This window comes from Oncorhynchus nerka, linkage group LG6 (assembly GCF_034236695.1).
Source record: "Oncorhynchus nerka isolate Pitt River linkage group LG6, Oner_Uvic_2.0, whole genome shotgun sequence".
Classification (NCBI taxonomy): Eukaryota; Metazoa; Chordata; class Actinopteri; order Salmoniformes; family Salmonidae; genus Oncorhynchus; species Oncorhynchus nerka.
Window position 1 is genome coordinate 32,383,073 of NC_088401.1, and position 22,850 is coordinate 32,405,922.

Below are 22,850 nucleotides of genomic sequence, written 5' to 3' on the forward strand. Positions count from 1 at the left end.
CCCGTAATCACAGAGATAGACGACTTTTGTCGGGGGGAGGAAGGCACATTCATGTTGGGTAAACTACCCTCGGATAATGGCTGTTCGCACAATATCCGGCTCTGGAGAGAGGATCTATCAAAACATATTGATCCCGAAACAGGAGAATTGGTTATGGCATGCGCAGCGCCTTTGTTTCTGAAAAGTGTTAGATTCACTGAGACTGTACTGACAGCATTAATATATTAGACTGAGACTGTTGGGGGAACAATCTCTTGTAGCTCATACAGTAGGCTCTGGCACAACCAGTTGCACTAAAGCATTTCTATTTGGTCTAATACCCTTGTTTAGCATCCGTGTATTAAACAGCTATCATATCTCTCATCAACAGTGTGGTTTTAATCCGTTTGGTTGTCGGCTGCTCATTCTGCTGAGCTGAGTGAGATAATTCAGCAGGGAACTCAGTGAGTTAGTCTCTCTTCCCCTCACATATCCTCCTTTGTTTACCCTGATGAGGATTGATTCAGTAGCGGATCCCTTAATTGAGTAACACTGAGTTCCGTGTCCCAAATGGCACCCTATTCCTTACTCCCTAGAGCACTACTTTTAACCAGGGCCCATGGAACTCAGGTCAAAAGTAGTGCACTATAAAGGGAATAGGGTGTCATTTGGGATGCAAACCCCTGAGTGCCCGGGAGAGTGGGCTCATTAAGGGAAGGGAGGGAGGGAAGCTCTGTGCCTGCTTGGTTGCCTGTCTGGCTGTTCACACTACTGTGTTTAGGGAGGTGACAGTGAGACAGCACTAATGAGATAAATGTTCATTAAACAGGGCAGAGCCACCAGCCCAGTAAAACCAATCACGTACGCTGGCTGTCCTACTGAGCTGTTTAGTAGGGCTGCCTGGGGTTGGAGTGCGTTTTGTTGGCCTTGAAGGGGAGGGACAGAGGAAATGTAAACAACTCTCTATATATTCTATGCTGATGACAAAGTGATCACCAAAAAACTGCTTTATAGTATATTCTCATAAATACATCTCAACTGATTATCTTTGGGGAGGATTTGATATAATTTGGAGATCACATTCATGTTCTGCTGTATCTGGTGGGATTATGTGTTTAGGTGCAGCCAGTGGTGTAAAGTACTTAAATACTACTTGAGTAGTTTTTGGGGGTATCTGTACATTTTACTTGACTATTTATATTTGACAACTTTTACTTTTACTTCACTACGTTCCTAAAGAAAATAATGTACTTTTTACTCCATACATTTTCCCTGACACCCAAAAGTACTGCTTAGCAGGACAGAAAATGGTCCAATTCACACACTTATCAAGATAACATCCCCGGTCATCTCCACTGATTCTGATCTGTCAGACTCACTAAACACAAATGCTTTGTTTGTAAATTATGTCTGAGTGTTGGAGTGTGCCCCTGGAGTGTGCCCCTTAATATAAGGAATTTTTGATTATTCGTACTGAACGTTTGATACTTAAGTACAATTTAGCAATTACATTTACTTTTGATACTGAAGTATATTTAAAACCAAATACTTTTAGACTTTTACTCAAGGAGTATTTTACCGGGTGACTTTCTGTTTCACTTGAGTCATTTTCTATTAAAGTGTCTTTACTATGACAATTTTCCACCACTGCAGGTCAATAGGAGACATGGAGAGACACCCACCTGTGGACCCACCGGGTAGGCTGGGTGACACTGTCCCAGCTGACTCTGTTCTGACGGGCTGCTGCTGGTATCAGACTGGACAGAGCCATCACGGGCTCCTGTGGTAGAGAAAGATAAGAGGGGGAGAGAGAGATGTTAATCCACTATAACATTGAAACAATCAGGCACAAAAAAACATGCACGCGCAGACATAGCCAGCTGTGATCACACAGCCCTGAGTACGGCGGGGAGGGGATTTTGTGTTAAAGTGCTATATCAATAACCGCTGCGGCACCGTTCACAATCAGAGCTGAATAAACGACCCACCAGTTGAGAGTCTCATTGACGTGAGGATGATGCTTACCAGGCAGCCGCACCCGACGGCCTCGATTACAGCTGAGGGATGAGAGATGGAGGGCCACATAAACTGTGGGGCCCTGCCCTGCATTATTCCCACATTTACATTGTTGAGTATCATCACCCATCTAACCCCCCTCCCCCCTTCTACCAGAAGACAGCCTGTGGCTATGAGACACAATTAGACCTGTTTCCTACAGTATGAGGCCACGGCGGAGTAAGGAGGAGCACATCCGACAGGGACATGATAATAAGCCTGGCCTGCTGTGTGATGTGACGGCCGGAGAGAAAACAAAAACCACTCAGGGTGGGTGGGCGGTGAGACACAGGTGTGTGTCCCAAATGGCACCCTAATTCCCTATGTAGGACACTACTTTTTTGACCAGGGCCCATAGGGCACCATTTGTGACACAGGCACAGACTGTTAAAACATGGACTCTCGCTCTCAGCATCTCTCAACAGCTCACGCGCATCTCAGACCTCAGTCATCATGTGTGATGACGTGTTTTGATAGAAAATTCCCTTGCCACTATAGTACAGTTTTTATAGGTCCCTTCTGCCTAGCTGTTGTAACTTTTATACTGTCGATAAACCATGAAACTATTCATTAAAAGTGTATTCCTTCAGATAGTTCAGTGATAAACTATTTGCTTTTATACCATATGGGCTAACTTGTATAACGTCCATCTTTGCCAAAAGTCAAGAACATTGATCACAAGTCAAAAGAAGTCATCAATACAGAGGTCTCGGCATATTGATATTTTCTCTAAATGCAGCCATACATCAATGGCAGGCTACTATACAGCCCTTACAATGTAATTGTACAACAGATTAAAACTCACTTTCCACAAAAACTTGAATTCAAGTTGGTAAAAGAAGTCAAGGAAAGTAAGAAAGCGAGTGGGAGAGTTCTAGAGAAAGCGAAAGAACATGAATGCACTTGTGTATCCCTTTAGAATTTGAGCAAGTTACAAGTCGAAAAATATATCTAAAACAATCACTGCGTCAAAGTTTGACCTTTGTATTACTTAAGGCTTTGCTGTCAAGATGTGGTTGCTGTTTGGTTGTGTGGGACTGGGACGGTACAAATTTGCGCATTACGTCCGAAACTCCACTCTGCCATCCAAAATCATCTCATCTTTACATAAACTCCAAATAATTGGTGAATTGTATGACCCATCAAATGAACCTTAAGCATTTGATGCTTGATTTAATTGCCCTGGGGGACAAGCCCGCATTTTGAGCTGGTTTCTACCTCTGGCGTCTTGATATTGGTCCACATAAACCCAAGCTTGTCAACCCTGCAGTCACTTAACATTAGACAGTGCAGTTTCTTACCAATTTTACCCATTATGGGTCAAACATAGCCCAACCCAAAGCCTTTAATTATTCAAGAGATGAAATACCACTTTGAAGACAGGCTTTGGATTTGGACAGCAGAAACCTAGTCTCATCCTAACACCAGGGCAAACATTCAAAAGAGGTTAATGGATGATGATGAGCTTAGTTTAGAGTTTCTCACTGATATGATATATGACATCAATTCAACAATTTCCCCTGACTTGATCTAATGTCTTTGAAGACAAGTTTCTTCATGTAATGACAACCGGAAATTCACAAGTCAATTGAGGATCTCGTTCACATTTGTGAATATATTAGGGCAATTACTCCATAACCCCACTGGTTTCCGATCAACTTGGACAGCTACAAGCATGCGTATCATCAAATGTCATATCAAAGAACGACAAGCACGACAGTGGGATTGAACATTGAGCACTGGCTGCAGTTCATCTCATTAGCATATATCCATTCCATCTCAATGTCAGAGATGAAATAAACAGCGGCTTGACTGTGGCATCCAGCCCTAATCAGAGGGATCACTCTGCTCTATTATTGATGAGCGAATGAAAGTTTACAGCATGGCAATACCATCAATAAGTCATGAACATAGGTTGTGTAGTGAATAATATATTCCATTTGATAAGCAGGAGCAGAGGGCTACGGCTGATTAAATAACTGCTGTATGCCTTTCGTTGCGTCATCTCGCAATAATTTAGCGGGATGTTTAAGAGAAAGCGTGATCCGCCTGCAAATATCTATGACGTAAACACGTTTAGCACTGGGAAAGGAATCGATAATAAATAAATGCACATGCACATCTTTTCCCCGAGGTGTTGGTCGTGATTTCTTTAACAAAATTAAAACGCTGACAGGAGGAAATATCTTGGGAGTCCATCTTCAATAATCTTTTATTACTAGGTTCTTTGTTATTTTAACCAGTTTATATATTGTGAAGGTTTCTTCAAGTGGATTCCCTTTTGGACAGTAACACTGGACTGACAACAGCTATAACGACGCTTGGAATGATAAAATGTTTGCTGAAATAATGTTTTATACATAGTTTCTACTTACACGTTAATACAATTTTATACTTAAGACTGAAGTAATTCCTCCACTATTTTGTGCACAAAAATCCAGAAAGCGTGTTCAATGTGTTCACATGTCATTTTGAATTGGTAAACTCTCTTTGGTACACTTTTCCCAGCACTGCAGCACATAGACATCGCATTGAACTTAATAAGAGCTTAATGCTTGTTATTATAAAATACCATTTCTCAACTGTTATTTGTGCTGATTTAACACCACCGAACAACCCCAAACTATCTCCCATATATCCTAACCACAGTCATCTCTTCTACACTACAACAATAATGATTCCGATATCAGTGATCGGTGGCTCATGGTGTGGAAATATCCCCAATATCTGACACTAAATAAATGATCTTGCATTGATCACCTAAGTGGCGACTGGAGGGCCACGTTCAATGCCCGAAAAGGGCAGAGGGTTTGTATATGGGGTGCAAAGAGCTGCATTTAATTGACGTCATCCGCGGCTCGTCTCAATACAGAGTGCTGCCCCAAGCACAACACCACACAAAACAATTAGTCCGCATTTCATAAAGCAATCAGTTCGCCATCTACTCTAATGCAACAACTGCTTCATCCATTGACCATGTGAATGACATGGGTGTTATTGAAGGCTTTGTGTCTGAGTTAGCTTTCACCCCACTGCATTTATGAATCCATTTATGTCCATAAAAGAAGCGTTAACACTCAAAGCTATTTTAGTGGCGATGCATTATAAGCTGTCAAATATTGGAGAGAGCGCAGCGGTAACGATTCAGGCTTTTCAAAATCAACCAGCCCATAAACTCCGCAACACCCCTTTTTTTTAGTAATGGCTCTTTTCAAAACGCTGGGCTAATGGCATGTTGTTTCGTTATGTAGCGGTTCTCATTGAGATGTAATATGCAGGTTGACGTTTATTGGGATGAATCTTGTCCTGGAGGCAGAGCTGAGTGAGTTCTAGATGGGCCAGCGGCAAAGTCAAACTTGGCTATACAAACTGTGCCTTTGGTCTTAAGGTTAGCACTTTGGTTAAGGTTAGGGTTAAGGTTAGGGTTAGGTTTAAAATCCGATTTTATGACTTTGTTGCTGTGCCATCTAGTGGCTACCCTGCAGAGCTGCCTCCAGTACATGAGTCATCCTAATAAATGACAACGTGCATTTAATATATTAACAACAACAATGACTAAACGTGTCTCAAAACGGTTTATTCCCCCTCCATATTTATTATTCACGCTTTTTTCTACTATTAAATATCAACACAATATCGACATTCAAAAGAAAACACATTTGTGCATTCTTATCATACAGTTTCTATTTGCCATGGAAATATGTGTTTTTGTTGCTTATTGTTGAGTGCTAAACAAATGAGAGTGAAAGCCCAGGCTGCAGGAATCAATAGAGATTCACTGATGATGGGGGTCAGGGCATCATACTGGGCGAAATAAATGACAAGTCACATCATACACAAGGTTTAATTCTATCAATACCAGACCAATTGTGTTGGATTGTTTGGCCATTGATTCCACTAATGCTTCTGAAATGCCTGACACGGCATAGCTTTTATGGTATTGGCACAAACACAAGTTTACTACACGCGGGAGCGAAAGAGGGAGAGGAGGAGAGAGAGAGAGTTTCCTATTCCCCAGTAAGTCATACTGCATTATATCTGAAAATAAGAGAAGTGACAGTACTGTATAGTGCCCTGGATTTACAGTGGTTTAAATGGACACATACGATTAGATGTTGGATTTGTCAATAACTCAGCCATCGTTCGACCAATCCCTTAGCTTTTCTCAAACTAGGTTAACACACGCACCATTGGCCTACGTTCCAAACTTCCCAAGCCTTTTTAAACCTCAAATACACTACATGTCTGACATTTCCTGCGTTGCAGGAGCGTTGTCCTGCAAAAAGGGTGATCAAATACGTCTGTAGCATTGTTCTGCCTTTCATTGAGCACACCAAAGCCCTCAACAATAACCCAGAGGATAAGGTTCTGCCAATAACCTCTGGGTCCTCTTTATTAGATGGTTCCCCGAGGAGGAGCAGGAAAGTAATACTCTGTTTAGAGACCCTCAGAGGAGAGGCTGGCTGGTTATACGTCAATAGCGGTTTTTGGAGTCGGAACGCCCCAGACATTGACTGTTGAGTGGCTGCCTGTAATACCATTAGCTGCATTATCGTACACTCGAGCCTGGAGAGCTGTCATTTCCTTAATTAAGGGCCCAGCGCAGGGGCTTGGCGGTCAGGGGCCGAGCCAGTCTCTCTGGGCCCCTTATATTAACGGTTGATTTCTGCTGGAGCAGCAAGGAGCTCCAGACCCTACAGGCAAAAATATCAAATTCATTCATTATTCCACCAATAAGTGGAATTATGGAGTCAAGGTATTACACGGGAAGCAAAGCAAAGCACATGGCAGTGTGGATTGGATTTTTCACCTCAGCAGTTCTTCAGCCACTTCTGGCGACAGTAATTACAGGACCACCAGAGAACATGGGATAGAGGGGGTATAGAGACTGACTAAAGACTGTCTTACCATTAAGAAATGATTACAGGGTAAAAACGATGTTTTTGAAGTGTAGACCCCCCCTGCTGCTGCTCAGTGTAGTTATTGGTCATCGTCAGTATATGTAAATGCAACTGATAACAGGGAAGTAGCATCCTCCCATAGTTATCCTCTCTTACATGGCCATGGGTCTTCCTCCAACAGGAAGTGCTCTTGGCCTGCTCTTACCTGCCTCTCCTTCTGCATTGAAGTGGACCAGGAGCCAAGCAGACTGGAGAGCACAAGTGGGACAGGATGAGGTCAATTGGAGGGAAGGGGTAATGCTCATCTCAAAGGTCAAGAAGGAGAGGGTGTGATGAAGAGTGAGAGAGACGGGGTGGAGAGGAGGAAGAAGGGGAGAGTTGGAGAGAGAGAGCATTTGTGCAGGCAACTCTCAGGGGAGCGGAACACTTTGCACATGAGTACATCTGTTGCGGTCCATTCTCCTCATTCCCCAAGCAATGTCAACCTGATTACCTCAGGGTTGAAAGAGACCAATAACAATCCCAAATTATTCCTCATCCTTTTATGGTCATCAGTGCAGCATGGACGGTGAAATCAGGGCCTGCCTGAGAGAGCTGTAAGCCTGTTAGGAGAGCTGGGGAATGCTGAGGTGCCTCCCTTCCTATTGATGGGAGCCTCTTCTGAAATTACTTAAATTATATTTGTGGTAAATAGGATTCAGCCTGATCTAGTGCCCCCTTCATCGTCACGCAAGAGGGTTTCTCTTTAACCACGGCTCTCTGTCTGGATCTCTATCCAACATGTTTTCCTGTCACAAACAAAGTCATTTGTGGAGTAATACGGCTTCATGTTCAAATGAGCAAATAAGTGATTCATCATTATATGCAAATCATTTCAAAAGTACTCAACATGACCAAAACGATGTGGACACTAGGGCTGTTGCGGTGACCGTATTACCGCCACACCGGTGGTCACGAGTCATAAAGGTAGTCAGATTCCACATGACCATTTAGTCACATGTGATTAGGCTTCTCCAAGCTCTGATGCTGCTGATGGTCATTATGAGCCTGCCAAACTTGCTAACTGCCTGGTACTCAGCACTCTATTGCCTCTAATCATTCTCACATCAATGCAAATGTTATCGAAAATCTAATCAAACACTTCATGAGAGCCCATGAGCTCATGTTGCGCAAAATTTCTATAGGCTATGCAATTGCGTGAGAAAACAGAGTGATGGCCTTTACTATAAAGAGGAGGATCCCATCAGTTTTCTATAGACTAGGTCTACTATATTTATTTCTCAACTTTCCTAATATTTTTCCTAATATTTTATAATATGCTTATATTTAAAACAGGAGTATTGCCTACCTGGCTGGCATGAAAATGAACCACGGGAAAAAAGCGTCCTCCATTCACTATTTAAGTGCATAGATGACATGTATTATTTCTCGCTGCCCCTCTTTCAATACAGGTGCATGATAATGGTCCATTATAAATCAAAACAAATATCACACATATATTACTTAGTATATGTAAAGACAAGATTAAATCAGAATAGTCTGATGGGTGATAATATTAAACTATTACTTGTGAATGATATATTATCACTTGATGCCCAGCATAAGAAACAATGCCTTTTTGTTGTTGTTGACTTTTTCGAATCATAGTGGCACACCTCATGTAGCCTAGCCGATAGGTCTATATGTTTTGATAAGGTTTGTATCACAACTAAAGTGGCAAAATAAATTCCTAAAATTAAACCCATTAATGCGCTTTACAAGGGCTGTAGAGCATAACTTGCATATATAAGCAGCGCGTGAGTTTCAAGTTTGGGGAAGATAATTTTCACCATAAAAATGCACCTTTATAATAAAAGCATTACATGCATGTTTTCCGCTAATGGAACATTGCTGCGCTTATAATGTGAAGATATAGCTACATAGTTTAGCAACATTTTAAGCTAAACATTCTGCTCTGTTGCATCAGCCACATTGCTTACATTTTTTTGATGGATGCTAGTGGTTGTATTAATTTGGCATCTATCGCATCCCACTACTGTCCCAGACTATGTTTGGAATATTTATTTTTTACACAGAATAGAATAGGTCGACTTTTGTACTATGGGGGATAGTAGAATGACATTGGCTAGTGCTTTTGCTGTTCGTTAGGTCTAATCATCCTGTTAGCAGATGAAAAGTAAATGTGGACAGTTCTTTCAATATCTTCAATATGCACATCCCCGATGTGTCTGCCTTCACTTGTAGCCTGTGAGAAAGAGCTGATCACGTGATAGTCGCATCATGTTGTCCAACATTTTTCGAAGAACTACAGTTACATTAATAACTCTAAATTAAGCATATAGGAATAAATATGTATTTGGTAACCGCTGAACACAATAGCCGCATTCCTTCAAACAGTTTGGAGAAAATTGGCTTTCTATTTTATTCAGCTTTGTTAAATTGTATTCTTCATACTATAAAATAATGCCACGGAATTCTAAGCAAATCTTGTCTGCTAAATTAACTAGTGTAGCCCACAGCCATTTGGAATAGCCAGATCAGGACCTAACATAAGGACAACATAGAGTTTGCTACTCTGTTCTTCTGAAACACACTACATTTTCTTCATATCATGCTTCTTTAGACCTGTCTAAAATAAATATTGGATTCATGGTGAAGGTGTAGGCTATATATTTTTTTAGACTTTTTAAAATGTAGATGTTCCAAAGGTCTGCATCAGTGGCTTGTAGACTATGTGTGGAAGTCAGGAGATGCTAAATGTGTTTATGTTAATTAACAGGCAATTACCGTGAGACCGACAGTTATTTGCTAAAAAATCACCGTCTGACGAAATGTTGTGACCGCCACAGCCCTAGTGGACACCTGCTCGTCGAACATCTCATTCCAAAATCATGGGCATTAATATTGAGTTGGTCTCCCCCTTTGCTGGTATAACAGCCTCCACTCTTCTGGGAAGGCTTTCTACGAGATGTTGGAACATTGCTGCAGGAACTTGCTTCCATTCAGCCACAAGAGTTTTAAGGAGTTGGGCACTGATGTTGGGCGATTAGGCCTGGCTCGAAGGGGTTGAGGTCAGGGCTCTCTTCCACACCGATCTCGACAAACCACTTCTGTATGGACCTCGTTTTGTGCACGGGGGCATTGTCATGTTGAAATAGGAAAGGGCATTCCTCAAACTGTTGCCACAAATTTGGAAGCACAGAATGGTCTAGAATGTCATTGTATGCTGTAGCGTTAAGATTTCCCTTCACTGGAACTAAGGGGCCTAGCCCGAACAGTCCCAGACCATTATTCCTCCTCCACCAAACTTTACAGTTGGCACTATGCATTGGGGCAGGTAGGGTTCTACAGGCAGTGATTCATCACTCCAGAGAACGTGTTTCCACTGCTCCAGAGTCCAATGGTGGTGAGCTTTACACTACTCTAGCTGACGCTTGGCATTGCGCATGTTGATCTTAGATGCTCTGCTGCTCGGCTGTGGAAACCCATTTCATGAAGCTCCCGACAAACAGTTATTGTGCTGATATTGCTTCCAGAGCCAGTTTGCAACTCGGTAGTGAGTGTTGCAACCGAGGGTAGATTCTTTTTTTCGCGCTACATGCTTCAGTACTCGGCGGTCCCGTTCTGTGAGCTTGTGTGGTCTACCACTCCGCAGCAGAGCCGTTGTTGCTCCTAGATGTTTCCACTTCACAATAAAAGCACAGTTGCCGGGGCAGCTCTAGCAGGGCATAAATGTGACGAACTGACTTGTTGGAAATGTGGTACCCTATGACGGTGCCACGTTGAAAGTCACTGAGCTCTTCAGCAAGGCCATTCTACGGCCAATGTTTGTCTATGGAGATTGCGTGGCTGTGTGCTCTATTTTATACCCCTGTCAGCAACGGGTGTGGCTGAAATAGCCGAATCCACTAATTTGAATGGGTGTCCACATACTTTTGTATATATAGTGTATCAAAGAAAGAAACAGTGATATCTATGTGAACTGCTCACAACCCTTACGTTACTGTAGGCAGAAAATGTAGAATGTACGGTGAACTCACCGCGTCCAAAGAGCGGCCGCCTGTCAACCTGCATTGCATCTGGCCAAACGAGAGCAGTGGCAGAACAATTAAGAGGCAGCCGGTGGCGTCTGTGGGTGGAGACTGGGCCGGGGATGGGGAAGGGGACAGGGGCCGGTGCGGGGGGCGACTAGACACCCACATATCACGCTTGACACATCAGCCTCGGGCCCTCAGGCTATCCTACACTAATGCTGTCCCACTTTCGGCCCCCTGTCCCACAGAGCTTCTGTTCCTCCCCCCAATACTCTGCCTCCACATCGCCCACTCTCATAACGGTATCATAATAATGGATTACACTGCTACTGTGCAGCATCTATCATCCCAGAATCACAGAAAGTGCTCCAGTCTGCATAGGAGTCTATCTCACCTCAATCCCCAGCAATGTGAAGCAGGGTGCTAACCTCCAAATAAGGATTTATACAACTCACTATTAGTCAGGGGGTGACACGGTGAAAATGCAAAGTTCTGCAATGTTTTAACTATATAGATACTATGGGCATAACAACAAACATGGTGAGGGAGGGGCAGAACCGACCCTCCATTCTCTCGAACAGAATTTCCACAGTACACAACATTCTCATAGTGCCGTCACGCTGTGGAGGGAGGGAAACGTACGGGATCGACTATTGCTTTGAAGCCCGTAACTCCATTTCCCAAGAAAAGAAGCATCACAATGTTATTTCACATCCTCAGATATGAAGGGGGGGGACATAATAACTTCTCGATAGCCTGGATCTCGACTGCCCTATACCCCCCTCCCCTGCACCCCCGCCTCCTCCACACACCCTTTTCTCTTCCCTCAATCTTTGGTTTCAAAGGAAGCGAATCAGCCAGAAGGACAGAAGGTTATGCATTAGTACTGGTCATTGCTCAAAGAACGAGCGCTATAAATAATAAAGGGTTTGTGAAGGACACATGGGCGTGGATGGATCTCTGGTTCACACCACACAAGTCAAAGACAACATTGTAATTTCCATTCCCTGCTTCAATTATTTCCAAACATCAACGACCGTGTCAACGCCAAGGAGCTGTGACGTTTCTTTGTTAGTCCAACATGAAGAGCTTTTTGATATTGTTTATGGAAACTAGACTATGCAATACATGTTTCTTTGAAAAGTATTATTTCCCCCAGAGTATGGTGAGAACAGAATAAAGTGTATTATAGTATTCATTACATTTCCTTTACCACTGGCAAAGTGCCCTCAATGTAATTTGTTTTACAATATTCGTTTGTACAGCAACGCAAAGGTTAACAATTCATTTCTACTATATCTGCACAATATCGTCAACAGATCATAATGTCAGTCACTTTGAAGTGCTCAGTGTCACTATGAATGCAATCTACATGACTGGGATTTTTACGTGTAAAACAGATGACCTTCTCTCTATGTCCATCTCCATCTTCCTTATTTCCTCCTTGTTCCTCAATGCTATCTGATCTGTGATGGTAGAGATAGCGAAGATAGCCCACGGGAACTCCGGGCGCATTAGAGAATGTATTACACCTGCTTTATGGGCATGCAGCTGAAATCCTCCTAATGAGATCAACCTCCTGGAGAGAAAGAGAGAGAGAGAGAGAGAGAGAGAGAGAGAGAGTCCTATTCCCTTTCTTCCTCTCCTTTATCCTAGTCTCTTTAACTTTACTGAGCTGGTCCCATTCACACACTGTGTCTCTACCACTTCATTACTTAACCCCAGCACAGCAGAACACTACAGGCCTCTTTGCATTAGCAAGCAGCCAACCCCCCCCCCCCCCCTCCAGTCACTCGCCCTGCTCACTAAGCTGATTACACAAAAATAATAGGTGCGGGGGGCTGCCTGCAGCAGTGTGTGTCTTTGTGTTTATGCAGAAGAGTGAAAGGCAGGTTGAAGGAGACAAGGGGATGAGGAAGTGGGAGATAAGTGAGTGGAGTTATGAAATGCAATATACATGCTGATCCTAATAAAATAAAAGTTCCTTCCTGTTGATAACCATATTTTTATACAGGCGTATCAACTACCACTTCGGTAATCCAAATCATTTAAATTATTTCAGTGAGGTACTGCACAGTAGCTGCCAGAGTGCAAAATAACATAAATATATTTTCTTATTAAGATGAATGAGTAACTGCTCTTACGAAATACAACAAATTAAGAGATGTAGGGTATTATACAGTAGTCTGTCTAGACCTTTTCTTGGAATGACCTCAATCGCATACATCAATAGAAGATTCCTTTTTCTCTCCTCTTTTTAGTCTGTAGGTGACCTTTCTGAAAATGTTCCTCCATTTTGGCAGAATCGGTATAAGTGCAGGCCATTTCATGTAAACAGTAAGTGTATGAAATGAGTGGCCCTGTCATTCCAGCCAGGCTCTATTTGACAGCATGATGATAGAAGCGTCACATCCTTGGGAGAGTAAATGCAAACTGACAAGAGATGAGCCTTTGGTTGCGGAATATAATACCCGAATTGTGCTCCGAGTGCCTTATTATCTTGTCTGCTGGTGTTTGAAAGGGGGAGATTTGCTTGAGAGGGGAAGACAGAAACTGTACACAGCCACGCCATCTCGCCCCCACGGGGGGAAAATAGCGTGGCTTCCTAACCACAGCTTTCGCAACCTAATGTCCATTTTTCCTAGGCAATAAATACATGTCATCAGGATGTTGTGGTGCCTCATGGCTTCTGCTAGCTGGAGTGGAAGGCTATTTGCACAGCCGTGAGAAATGAGCTTTAAAAAAAAACGTGTGAAACCATTTCACCAGTGAAGGGAGCATGGCTGGGTGTGTGGTAGACAAACATTACTCCCAATGACATTGTCTATCAGTGCTTCCTGAGCACTCAACCGAACCCGAGAACACCCAGAACGTGCACACCTTCACTTCAATCAACTTTTTTTGCTGCAGCAGCAGCAATCAGAAATTTGTACTTATCCACTTAACTGTCAAAAATTCTATTAAAGCCAAAAGCAGCACTCTACTCTATACAAAACAGTTCATCACAAAATAACCTGGCTGAACCTGAACTCGCTCACTGTGTTGACGCCGTCAGAAAGAGTCACTGAATGTCATTCTCATACTCTTTCTGCTTTTTTCCCTCTGTTGCCTCTCAACCCACTATAGCTCATAGCCACCTAGGAGAATATAGGCGCTCTCAGCCATACAGTCTCCAAGGACATGCATGGATATTTTCAAGAGCATGGTGTGAAACCATACTGTGCAGGTTTTGACAAACGCCTCTATCATTGTGTACAGTGAGGTTGACCCAGCGGTATGATTTTAACAATGAGGACGCAACAATGCAGAACTGATTTTTCTTGCACGGGAGATTTTTTTATGTCCATGTGGAGATAAAGAGCTGGCGAACTGTACAATATCTACAAAATCAAAGAAACAGGATGATGAACCAAAGGGTCAAACTAAACCTAATTAAATAGAGCTCTTAAAAAGAAAAACTCTGGCTTCAAATGCACTTGTTAACCCGGCAGCATGACGACCTTTGATCTGTTCCTGTCTGTCAGGCAACCTGTTCCTGTCTGTCAGACAAACAAAGAAATCAGTCTAAATAAGGGGAAAGGAGGATACCTAGTCAGTTGCGCAACTGAATGCATCCAACTAAAATGTGTCTTCCACATTTAACCCAAACCGTCTGAATCAGAGATGTGTGGGGGGACTGCCTTAATCGACCCCCACGTAATTGACACCGGGGAGCAGTTGTTGTTGGGGGTTGACTGCTTTGCTCAAGGGCAGAACGGCAGATTTCTCCACCTTGCCGGCTCTGGGACTTGAACCAGCGACCTTTCGGTTTACTTGGCCAACGTTCTTAACCACTATCCATCATGCATCTGGCCAACGGGAACCTTACATTTCACATCATGATCAATTAACGTTCAGTAGCATGAATTACAATGGAAATATCTTCAGATTATACACATACTCGAAGGTCCCCACAGTAAAATGCTACTTCCGCATTCCCCGTAACTCTCAATACTCTACGCCCTCTTCAATCGCCACATTTGACCGTCGGAAATGGACCTCTTCAATAAATTAATTAATTAAATTATTTTAGCTCAACCTTAATGTTTTAATAGTTGATCACATTTTAGTTGTACCATCTGATCGCTGCATGCCTGCATAGAAAGGGAAATGTTGGGCAACGCACCACGAAAGGTTTTGCACACTGAAACCAATCTCCATAACCCTCTTTACAGGTGATCAACAATCAAATGGACATCGCCTATCCACACATGATTGCAATTAATACATGTGCTTTTCTCAGTAAATGGTTGACTTAATCACTGTCTGGTTATTCATAAGGCCTGTCTTTAGCTTAGGTGACAGGGGACAATCGTCACATGTAGGCTACATTGACCCCACCCACCAAGTAATTATAAATTGTGCTGTTCTGGGTTAAATCATCAACGAACATTGTGAAGTGTTGCGTCACAAAAAGTTTGGAAGTCCATCAACAGCAAATAATGTTGTGGATTTTGACTAATATGTTAGGTTTGTGGCTTGGCACTTCTTAACCAAATCAAAAGTATCTGAAATGACTCATATTAGTAGCTTAATGACCATTATCCAGAAGGGGTTTGTTCACGTAGCTGAACTTACTATGATTCAGTACATAATGGAATCCTGAGTATAGTGCTGAGACACATGGACAATCATAGCTTGGCTAATAAACTGGGGTCAAAAATGTAACACAATCTTAAGAGTCAAGATTTCTCTCAACATCCCACTTTTTTTTTTACTTGGACACATAAAACTACACAACAATACTTTGGAGAGGGAAACGCTGGAGCATTGGACATCCACATACATTATCAAACATTTAAACCACAACTTGGGAGTCTTCATTATTTTTTTTTCTGATGAAGAAATTCAAAGTATAATCAATCTCCTTAATAAAACCTGCACATTTATAAAAGTTTGCTTCGGCCATCGTAAAGAGATACGTATCCATCCTTAACCTAGAGTACATGCCTCTGTAGTCTACGGCAAAGGGGACTAAAGGAGGCTGATAAGATAGCATGGAGTCTCCATACCTCACATACCTGTAACATAGGCTAAACATGCATAAACAAACGTGTGCACAAAGATACAGTACAACCGTGGCTTAACATTACACTTTTTCTTGTTTGTGAGCAGCAACCATCCTCCTGTCATCCACTTTGCCCTGTGGCCTGCAGTTAGGGGAGCAGTGCTGCTTCGTGAGAGGAGTTGAGCTACCTCTCTCTCTTTCCCTCTCTCTCTCTCCCTCTCTCTCTCCCTCTCTCCCTCCTCTCTCCTCTCTCCCTCTCTCCCTCTCTCTCTTCCTCTCTCCCTCCCTCCCTCTCTCTCCTCTCTCCCTCTCTCCCTCCCTCCCCCCTCATCTCCTGACTGTAGCGTTTGGCTGGAGCAAGGAGGCTGGGTAGCCTGGCAACCACATGTCCTGACTGCCTCTACGCTGTGCCAAGTCTCCCGGGAGGAGCAGTGGTTCTGAGGGCACACCCCAGGCACAGCCTATGGGCAGAGTCATGCCTTCCTCCATCAGCCCCACAAGAGACACCAACTCTGGCCAGTCACATATCAAGACATCCTCTACCAAAACACACCACTGTATTTATAACATTTACATAACTCTGTTATCATTTTGTAATTTATGTTAAATACAGTATTATAACAATAACAACGGCCGTTTAAGAAAAGTGCATTGCATTATGAAGGATGTCATTTCTCATTTAGGAAATATTTTTTATCATTGTAGTCTGTTCAGCAGAAATGGTCTATAATTGAATGTGTGTGTGTGTGTGTGTGAGAGAGAGAGATACAGAAATAAAGAGAGGGAGATAGAGAACAAACAAACATGGACTAATGGGCTTCAGCTGTTATCAGGAGTCTGAAGGTGAAGTGAAAGAAGGCTTGATGCTTATTACAGAGAATTGCAACAGTGTTGAGATGAATGCACTACCTGTTACCCTAGTCTCTGTTTTGGAGAACCTAGCCCTGGGATATCCTAAAAAATTCATTTGAATGACAGCTGGAGCCGTACACTGATCAGGACGTGAGGCTGTTTGGAGAACCTTCCTCCAAAATACTTCTCAGAAGTTCAGCCAAGTGGTGCTTTGTGGCAACAACAGAACACAACACTGCCAGGCTACACACTTGTCATCCCCTTTGCACCACTCACGTGTCTAGTCCCAAAACACACAACCTGTACAGACACACAAAAACACACATCATACAGTACCTGGCTACTGTGTGCTTTATCATAACGGGACAGCTACCGTCTGATGGATTATTCAGTTAGCAATAACCAACGCCTCTCTCGTCTTTTTATGTCCAATGTAACACGGCCTTGTTGATGATTGGTGTTACAGGTAGACTGTTAGAGCATTGCTCCTCTTGGGCACCAATGGTGTTGGAGGACGTCACCAGCAATGGGTCACTCCAGATGTTATGTGTACTAACAAGTGTAAGTGATTTCCTGCACTTGATCATTAGAATTCATCCAAAAGGAGATTATAGCCCTGATTATACAGTGATTATTAGAAACTTAACGTGATATATTTGTGTTTTTTTTGGCAGCAGGCAGCACACATAAATGAGAAAAGATAGCATCTCTTTTTTTGCATTATCGTAATGCCTCCAAGTCTTAGCACTGAGTGCAGTACATCTGTGTAGTGGGTTGTAAACACACGTGCTCAATGTTTTCTCTCAGGAAGCGCACCCCCCTCCCCTTAACTAACACGTATGGGGGAGAAAGTCACAATATTGCCAAATAAAATAAACATCATGACACGTAAAAGTAAATGAGATGTAAAAATGGTATGTATTGTTGTGCTGACAGTGTTTCAATAGAAAAGGAGTTACGGTATTGTAGCTAAGTGCAGGCCAAATGCAGAGGGACATCATCCAAATGGTTTTTTAATATGTTTTGTGTGTATGTATGGTGAGTATAATACATCAATATTTTTCTGTTTTTCTGGTATAATCTGAGCTCGAGGTAGCCTACACTCTGTTGCCACCTATAAACCCACATCAAACCTTACACATACATTACTGTAAGGCCAAATAGAATCATCTACAATTATGCCATATGATGACTGCATTCTTCTCGTCAGAGTCCGTGTGTACATAACTTGGTATTTGTTCTTTTGGTACTAATTTTTCATAGGATGTTTATGTTACAGAACAATGTGTCTTTTTTTGTATTACTATAATACTATCATTATTATGTTTATAATGTAGTTCGTTAATATGAGTATGTATTTTCCTACCAATATAATCACGTATTAGTAGTACTGTAGTAGTTTGTATCAATATTATCTGTAAGACACAATTCAATTTGTTTTCTTTCATGAAAACATATTAAACCCATTATCTTGTAATTCCACAAGTTCGCATATCTCTTCAGACCACTAAAAGCCTCTCTGCACACGCAAACATTTACTGTAATTTGAAGGGGGTTCATGGAATTTTAGTCAATAATCTTTTACACTGATGTCCATGGGCATTTTCAGAAATAGACGTATTACATCCTTAACGGCTGAGTACTGACTCATAACCTTAAAAGCATGTTCAGATGTGTACTAAGTCTAAAAGTACTGTACCATGAAATAGCCTTTGATGAAAGCACAGAGTAAAATGTGGTCTTAAATAGACCACATCATAGCCCCTCCCATCACCCACACCTGCAGCACAGTAGAACAAAAAAGTCAAGTTTAGCCTCTCCACGGTTCTATTAGGTCATTTAATGAAAACATTCTAATTGCAACACCTGAGAGAATTGGTAGAAGAAGAAAAAAAGGAGGCCTATGTGGTGCCTTTTTGAAAAGCAGAAATGCATATCTTAGATCCGTATTACCATCCGTATTATCAATGTTGGAATCGCTACATGTTTTTTTTTTATTACACATAAATTTGATGGCACCAAACATTTACTGAGTGATCATTTGGTGTAAGTAAGAATTAGTGAGTGACTGAATGTGTTTGAATTATTTTTGTGACCGCATTGACTAAAAACTGAATGCCAATTCTTCCATCAAAAAGGATCTGAGGAAAATCCAAACAAACAAGTTGAAATAATTGAGGTTGTGTACAAGCTTTACTTTGAGGCTGAATCTACATGTTACAGCAGTCAATATTAGACATAGTGTTATGACCTTTATAGTTTCATTATAAAACACGTTTTAATCTCATTAGACCTATTGATTCATTGTTATGACCTGGGATTAAATTAGACTGCCTGGATAAGTAAATTAGTTTAACTAAAAGCATATTAATTACCTCGGTCACAACTGTAATTGAACCTGAACATGAAATGAATAAGAGAGATGGATAAATACATATTTTCTATCTGTTAAAATGACATCCATTTCTTACTAATTAGTATCTCTTAATATTCTAATTGTAGTATTTAAATGTAATTCCCTATAAGAACTATAGGCCATTTCCAACAATTATTAATTTGACCATCATTTCAATGTCTAAATTGCTAATGTTATATTTAGTGATTTAAATGTGTTTACTGTATATACTTTTAATAAATATCAATTCATCTTCATACCGTTATTTGCCATTGGACTACAACAAAAACAATTGTTAGTTGCTTACATAAGAATACATTGCGATCATCCACCACTGCAGAGATAATCAAGCACGAGCACATTTCACAAACCAAAACCAAAGCCAGAGATCCTCACCACTTGCTCAATTCATAGGCATCCCCCCCCCCGATACAATATAGCCTAACATTCTCTCTAATTTTGCATATTTTGTCACAACTTTCACACCTTTCACTTTCACACAAGCAACAAAATATAAAACGCCACGTTCCAAGGCATAGGCTGCGTTTACACAGGCAGCCCAATTCTGATTTATTTTCTCACTAATTGGTCTTTTGACCTGTCAGATCAGCTCTGAGAAAGATCTGATGTATAAAGATCTGATGTGATTGGTCAAAAGACCAATTAGTGGAAAAATGAAAGAATTGGGCTGCCTGTGTAAACGCAGCCATAGATGCTTATTTTCAAAGTTATGAAAGGAAGGGTCACTTGTCACAAATATTTTCGTCTGTCCTACCAATCTAATCTATGTAAACTATACAAACACTAAATCCTAAATGTGTATGCCTATGCCTAAAGGCACATTGCAACTCCAAGTGTGATATTTGAACAACTCCAAGTGTGATATTTGAATAATCACCTGATGGGGACTCTCACAACATTCTATTTGAAAATGTTACCACACCTAAACTTCTCAAGATAAACTTCTAAAGATAAATCAATTAATCAATGAGCACAAGACTCATAACAAAATACCAAACCGTTTATATATATATACTTATATTTATATATATTATATATATATATATATAAGTATATATATATATACTTATATTTCCAGTGAAAAAAAGTCATGACGACATAATGAAAATGTAAAACACCACATCACCTGAAAACACACTTAAATAACTTGTCTTCTACAATACTACAACTCAGGCAACCAACCCTATTGCATCCACCTCTTCCCCGAATCCCTGCACCTCAACTTAGTTAGGTCTATCACAGTCTTCTAGCACCTGCTCCAGCAGCACCTGGTCTCAGACAGCCTTTCCCTGGCCTCTCGTGCCACAACCAGTCCCCGAAGGGAGAGGAGAGACCGAGAGCTGTCCTGTCCATGGACTCACCATAGAGCTTGTTGGGAATGCCCTCTCTGTCCCTGGCCTCGGAGGACAGGAGCAGGGACTCGTCGTTGAGCTCGCTATCTGGGGTGGCCGCTTTGTCCTCGGCCCGGAGTTCCGCCACGCTCATCTCGCTGCGCAGGGAGAGCAGCGGCTTGCTCAGCTGCCCTGTAATCATCGGATCGTGGAGGGAGCTGGGGAGCCCAGGTGGGGAAAACAACAGAACAACGTGGTTAGATTTGCCTCGCAGCACACTACTCTACGCCGGCTTGTTCTCTCTGTCTACCCCCCTTCACTCTCCCATTCTCTCTATCCCGGTGTCTCCCCTCTATCGCTCACTCATCACTCTCTCTCTCCCGCCTTTCCCCTCCCTCTCGCTCTCTAGCGCTCGCTCTTGTATGTGAGACTGGTGCTGCTCCCTCCCGCTGACATTTCTGGCTGCAGCCTGCCCAGTGAAGAGCGGCTAAGGTTCGTATGGCTTTGCCATTATACCTTCCAGCCTTAAAGGTTCTCCACACCTCTCCAGGCTCGATAATACCAACAGAACAGACGTGTCACAATTTCACCATTACACTCATCCTGTACACGCATACGGTACCTATAAATTAAATTGCTAAAGATGTATCTGCTATTACAAAAAAAACATCTACGTAGACAGTTTATTCACTTCTCAAAGGTAAAGCCTGCACGATACTTTCAGTAAGAGCAAGAAGTCAACGGTGTCCTTATTCTTATGCATTAGTCAGAGGCAACCAGCGAACGATTAAGGCCTCTTCCAATCAAGAGCAGGAATAGATCACGGCATATCATAGGTCCTCCCCAAATTACGTTTTGAAATTCCAATGTCTCACATTTTACAAAACATGAACCACCATAAACTGGAGGGAATTAGAATGACTGTCAATTAATTATTAACAAAGTAATGTATCGTGTAATGAAGTCACCTGGCTAATTACTGATGTGCAACTATCTAAAAGTGCACAAAATAAATAAACCATCAAAAAGCATACATACCTAAATGAAGCTCCACTAAATGACAAAAAAAGCGTAAAAGATTATCTTCTGAATGTCCAAAATATCTGACAGAAACCAATTAAAACATGCTCGCCACCACAGAGCAGAGACCAGCTAGTGCATGATGCTTGCTACAAAACAGAAACAGCCTCCTCGACCTTGTTGCATCTGAATAGCCACTGTGGGTTCAAGCCTGAGGTTGCTTCCAAGACAAGCACTGGAGATGTCAACTCTACTTTCTCTCCTCCCTCTCTCTCTCTCTCTCTCCCTCTCTCTCTCTCTCTGCCTCTCCTGTGTCTCCTCTCCCTCGTGTCACCTCAGACTGTTCCCCCTCCCTCCTGCTCTGAGAAAACAAAGAACCGCAGCAACATAGAGAGGTAAAACTCTGTCCCACTCACGCTGCCTTATTTATGGACAAGAACATTCAGTCTAAATGGGTTGGAGATGGGGACAGGTGACCAGCATGTATGGCAAGAGGGAAAGGGGGGTCAACCTTGCCCCTGCGCCAGTACACCACTACCCCCACTCCTGCCAGGGTGGTCGATGTTTTCCTGCCCAGAGGGGCTCTTTTAATGCGCTCATCAGAGGATTTGGGGGGGGGGGGGGGGGGCTTTGATATGACATGATAATCTATGAAAATGTTCATCAATGGAAATAGTAGCTGTCATCCAAAGGCGAGCCGGCTGGTCAATACTCATATCCCTGGTAACAATGTCGCTTGTCATCAGGGCTTCATTGGTGGAGCACTTAAATATGGAACTCTGAGCATAAATGCACCTCTCTGCCTGGCGAGGTAAACACATTTTCCCCTCTGTCTGAGGCTGGTCTTACGCTCTCTCTGCATCCATTTGGGCCCACCCCCACCTCCCATCTCCTATCCTTTGAGTCGCTTGATAGGTCCACTGGAGGGCAAAATTAATACCTAATTGAATCTTGCAGTCATCAAAATAATCAATAGTTTTTTATTATTTATTCTTCACAGTCTGTCGGCTGTTTGAAAGCTCAGAGGGACAGCAGCAGGGAACGCGGGCGGTGCTGAAATTTCACAATGTAATTTTCACCGGGGCATGAGAGTTCGCAAGACAACATTTAAAATAGAATAAAAATGAAGGTAGTGCCTTTTGTTGGAATGTGGGAAAAATTAAGAGAAAGGGGAATCTTTCCCCCACCAGTGATGATGAGAAATAGAATAATAAT

General features: G+C 42.2%; 1 protein-coding gene across 1 annotated transcript in view; it reads right to left on the reverse strand.

The window, feature by feature from the left end:
• The window catches only part of LOC115130357 (POU domain, class 6, transcription factor 2), an 89,729-nt gene extending 68,711 nt beyond the window's left edge, over nt 1–21,018 (reverse strand). Inside the window, exons 1-2 of the mRNA XM_029661427.2 lie at nt 20,646–21,018; nt 1,662–1,759 (exon numbers count right to left, since the gene is read on the reverse strand). Of these exons, the coding sequence (XP_029517287.1) occupies nt 1,662–1,759; nt 20,646–20,817 (270 nt within the window). The 5' untranslated portion in view covers nt 20,818–21,018. The remainder of the gene's footprint in view (nt 1–1,661; nt 1,760–20,645) is intronic.
• Nucleotides 21,019–22,850: the final 1,832 nt, after the last annotated feature.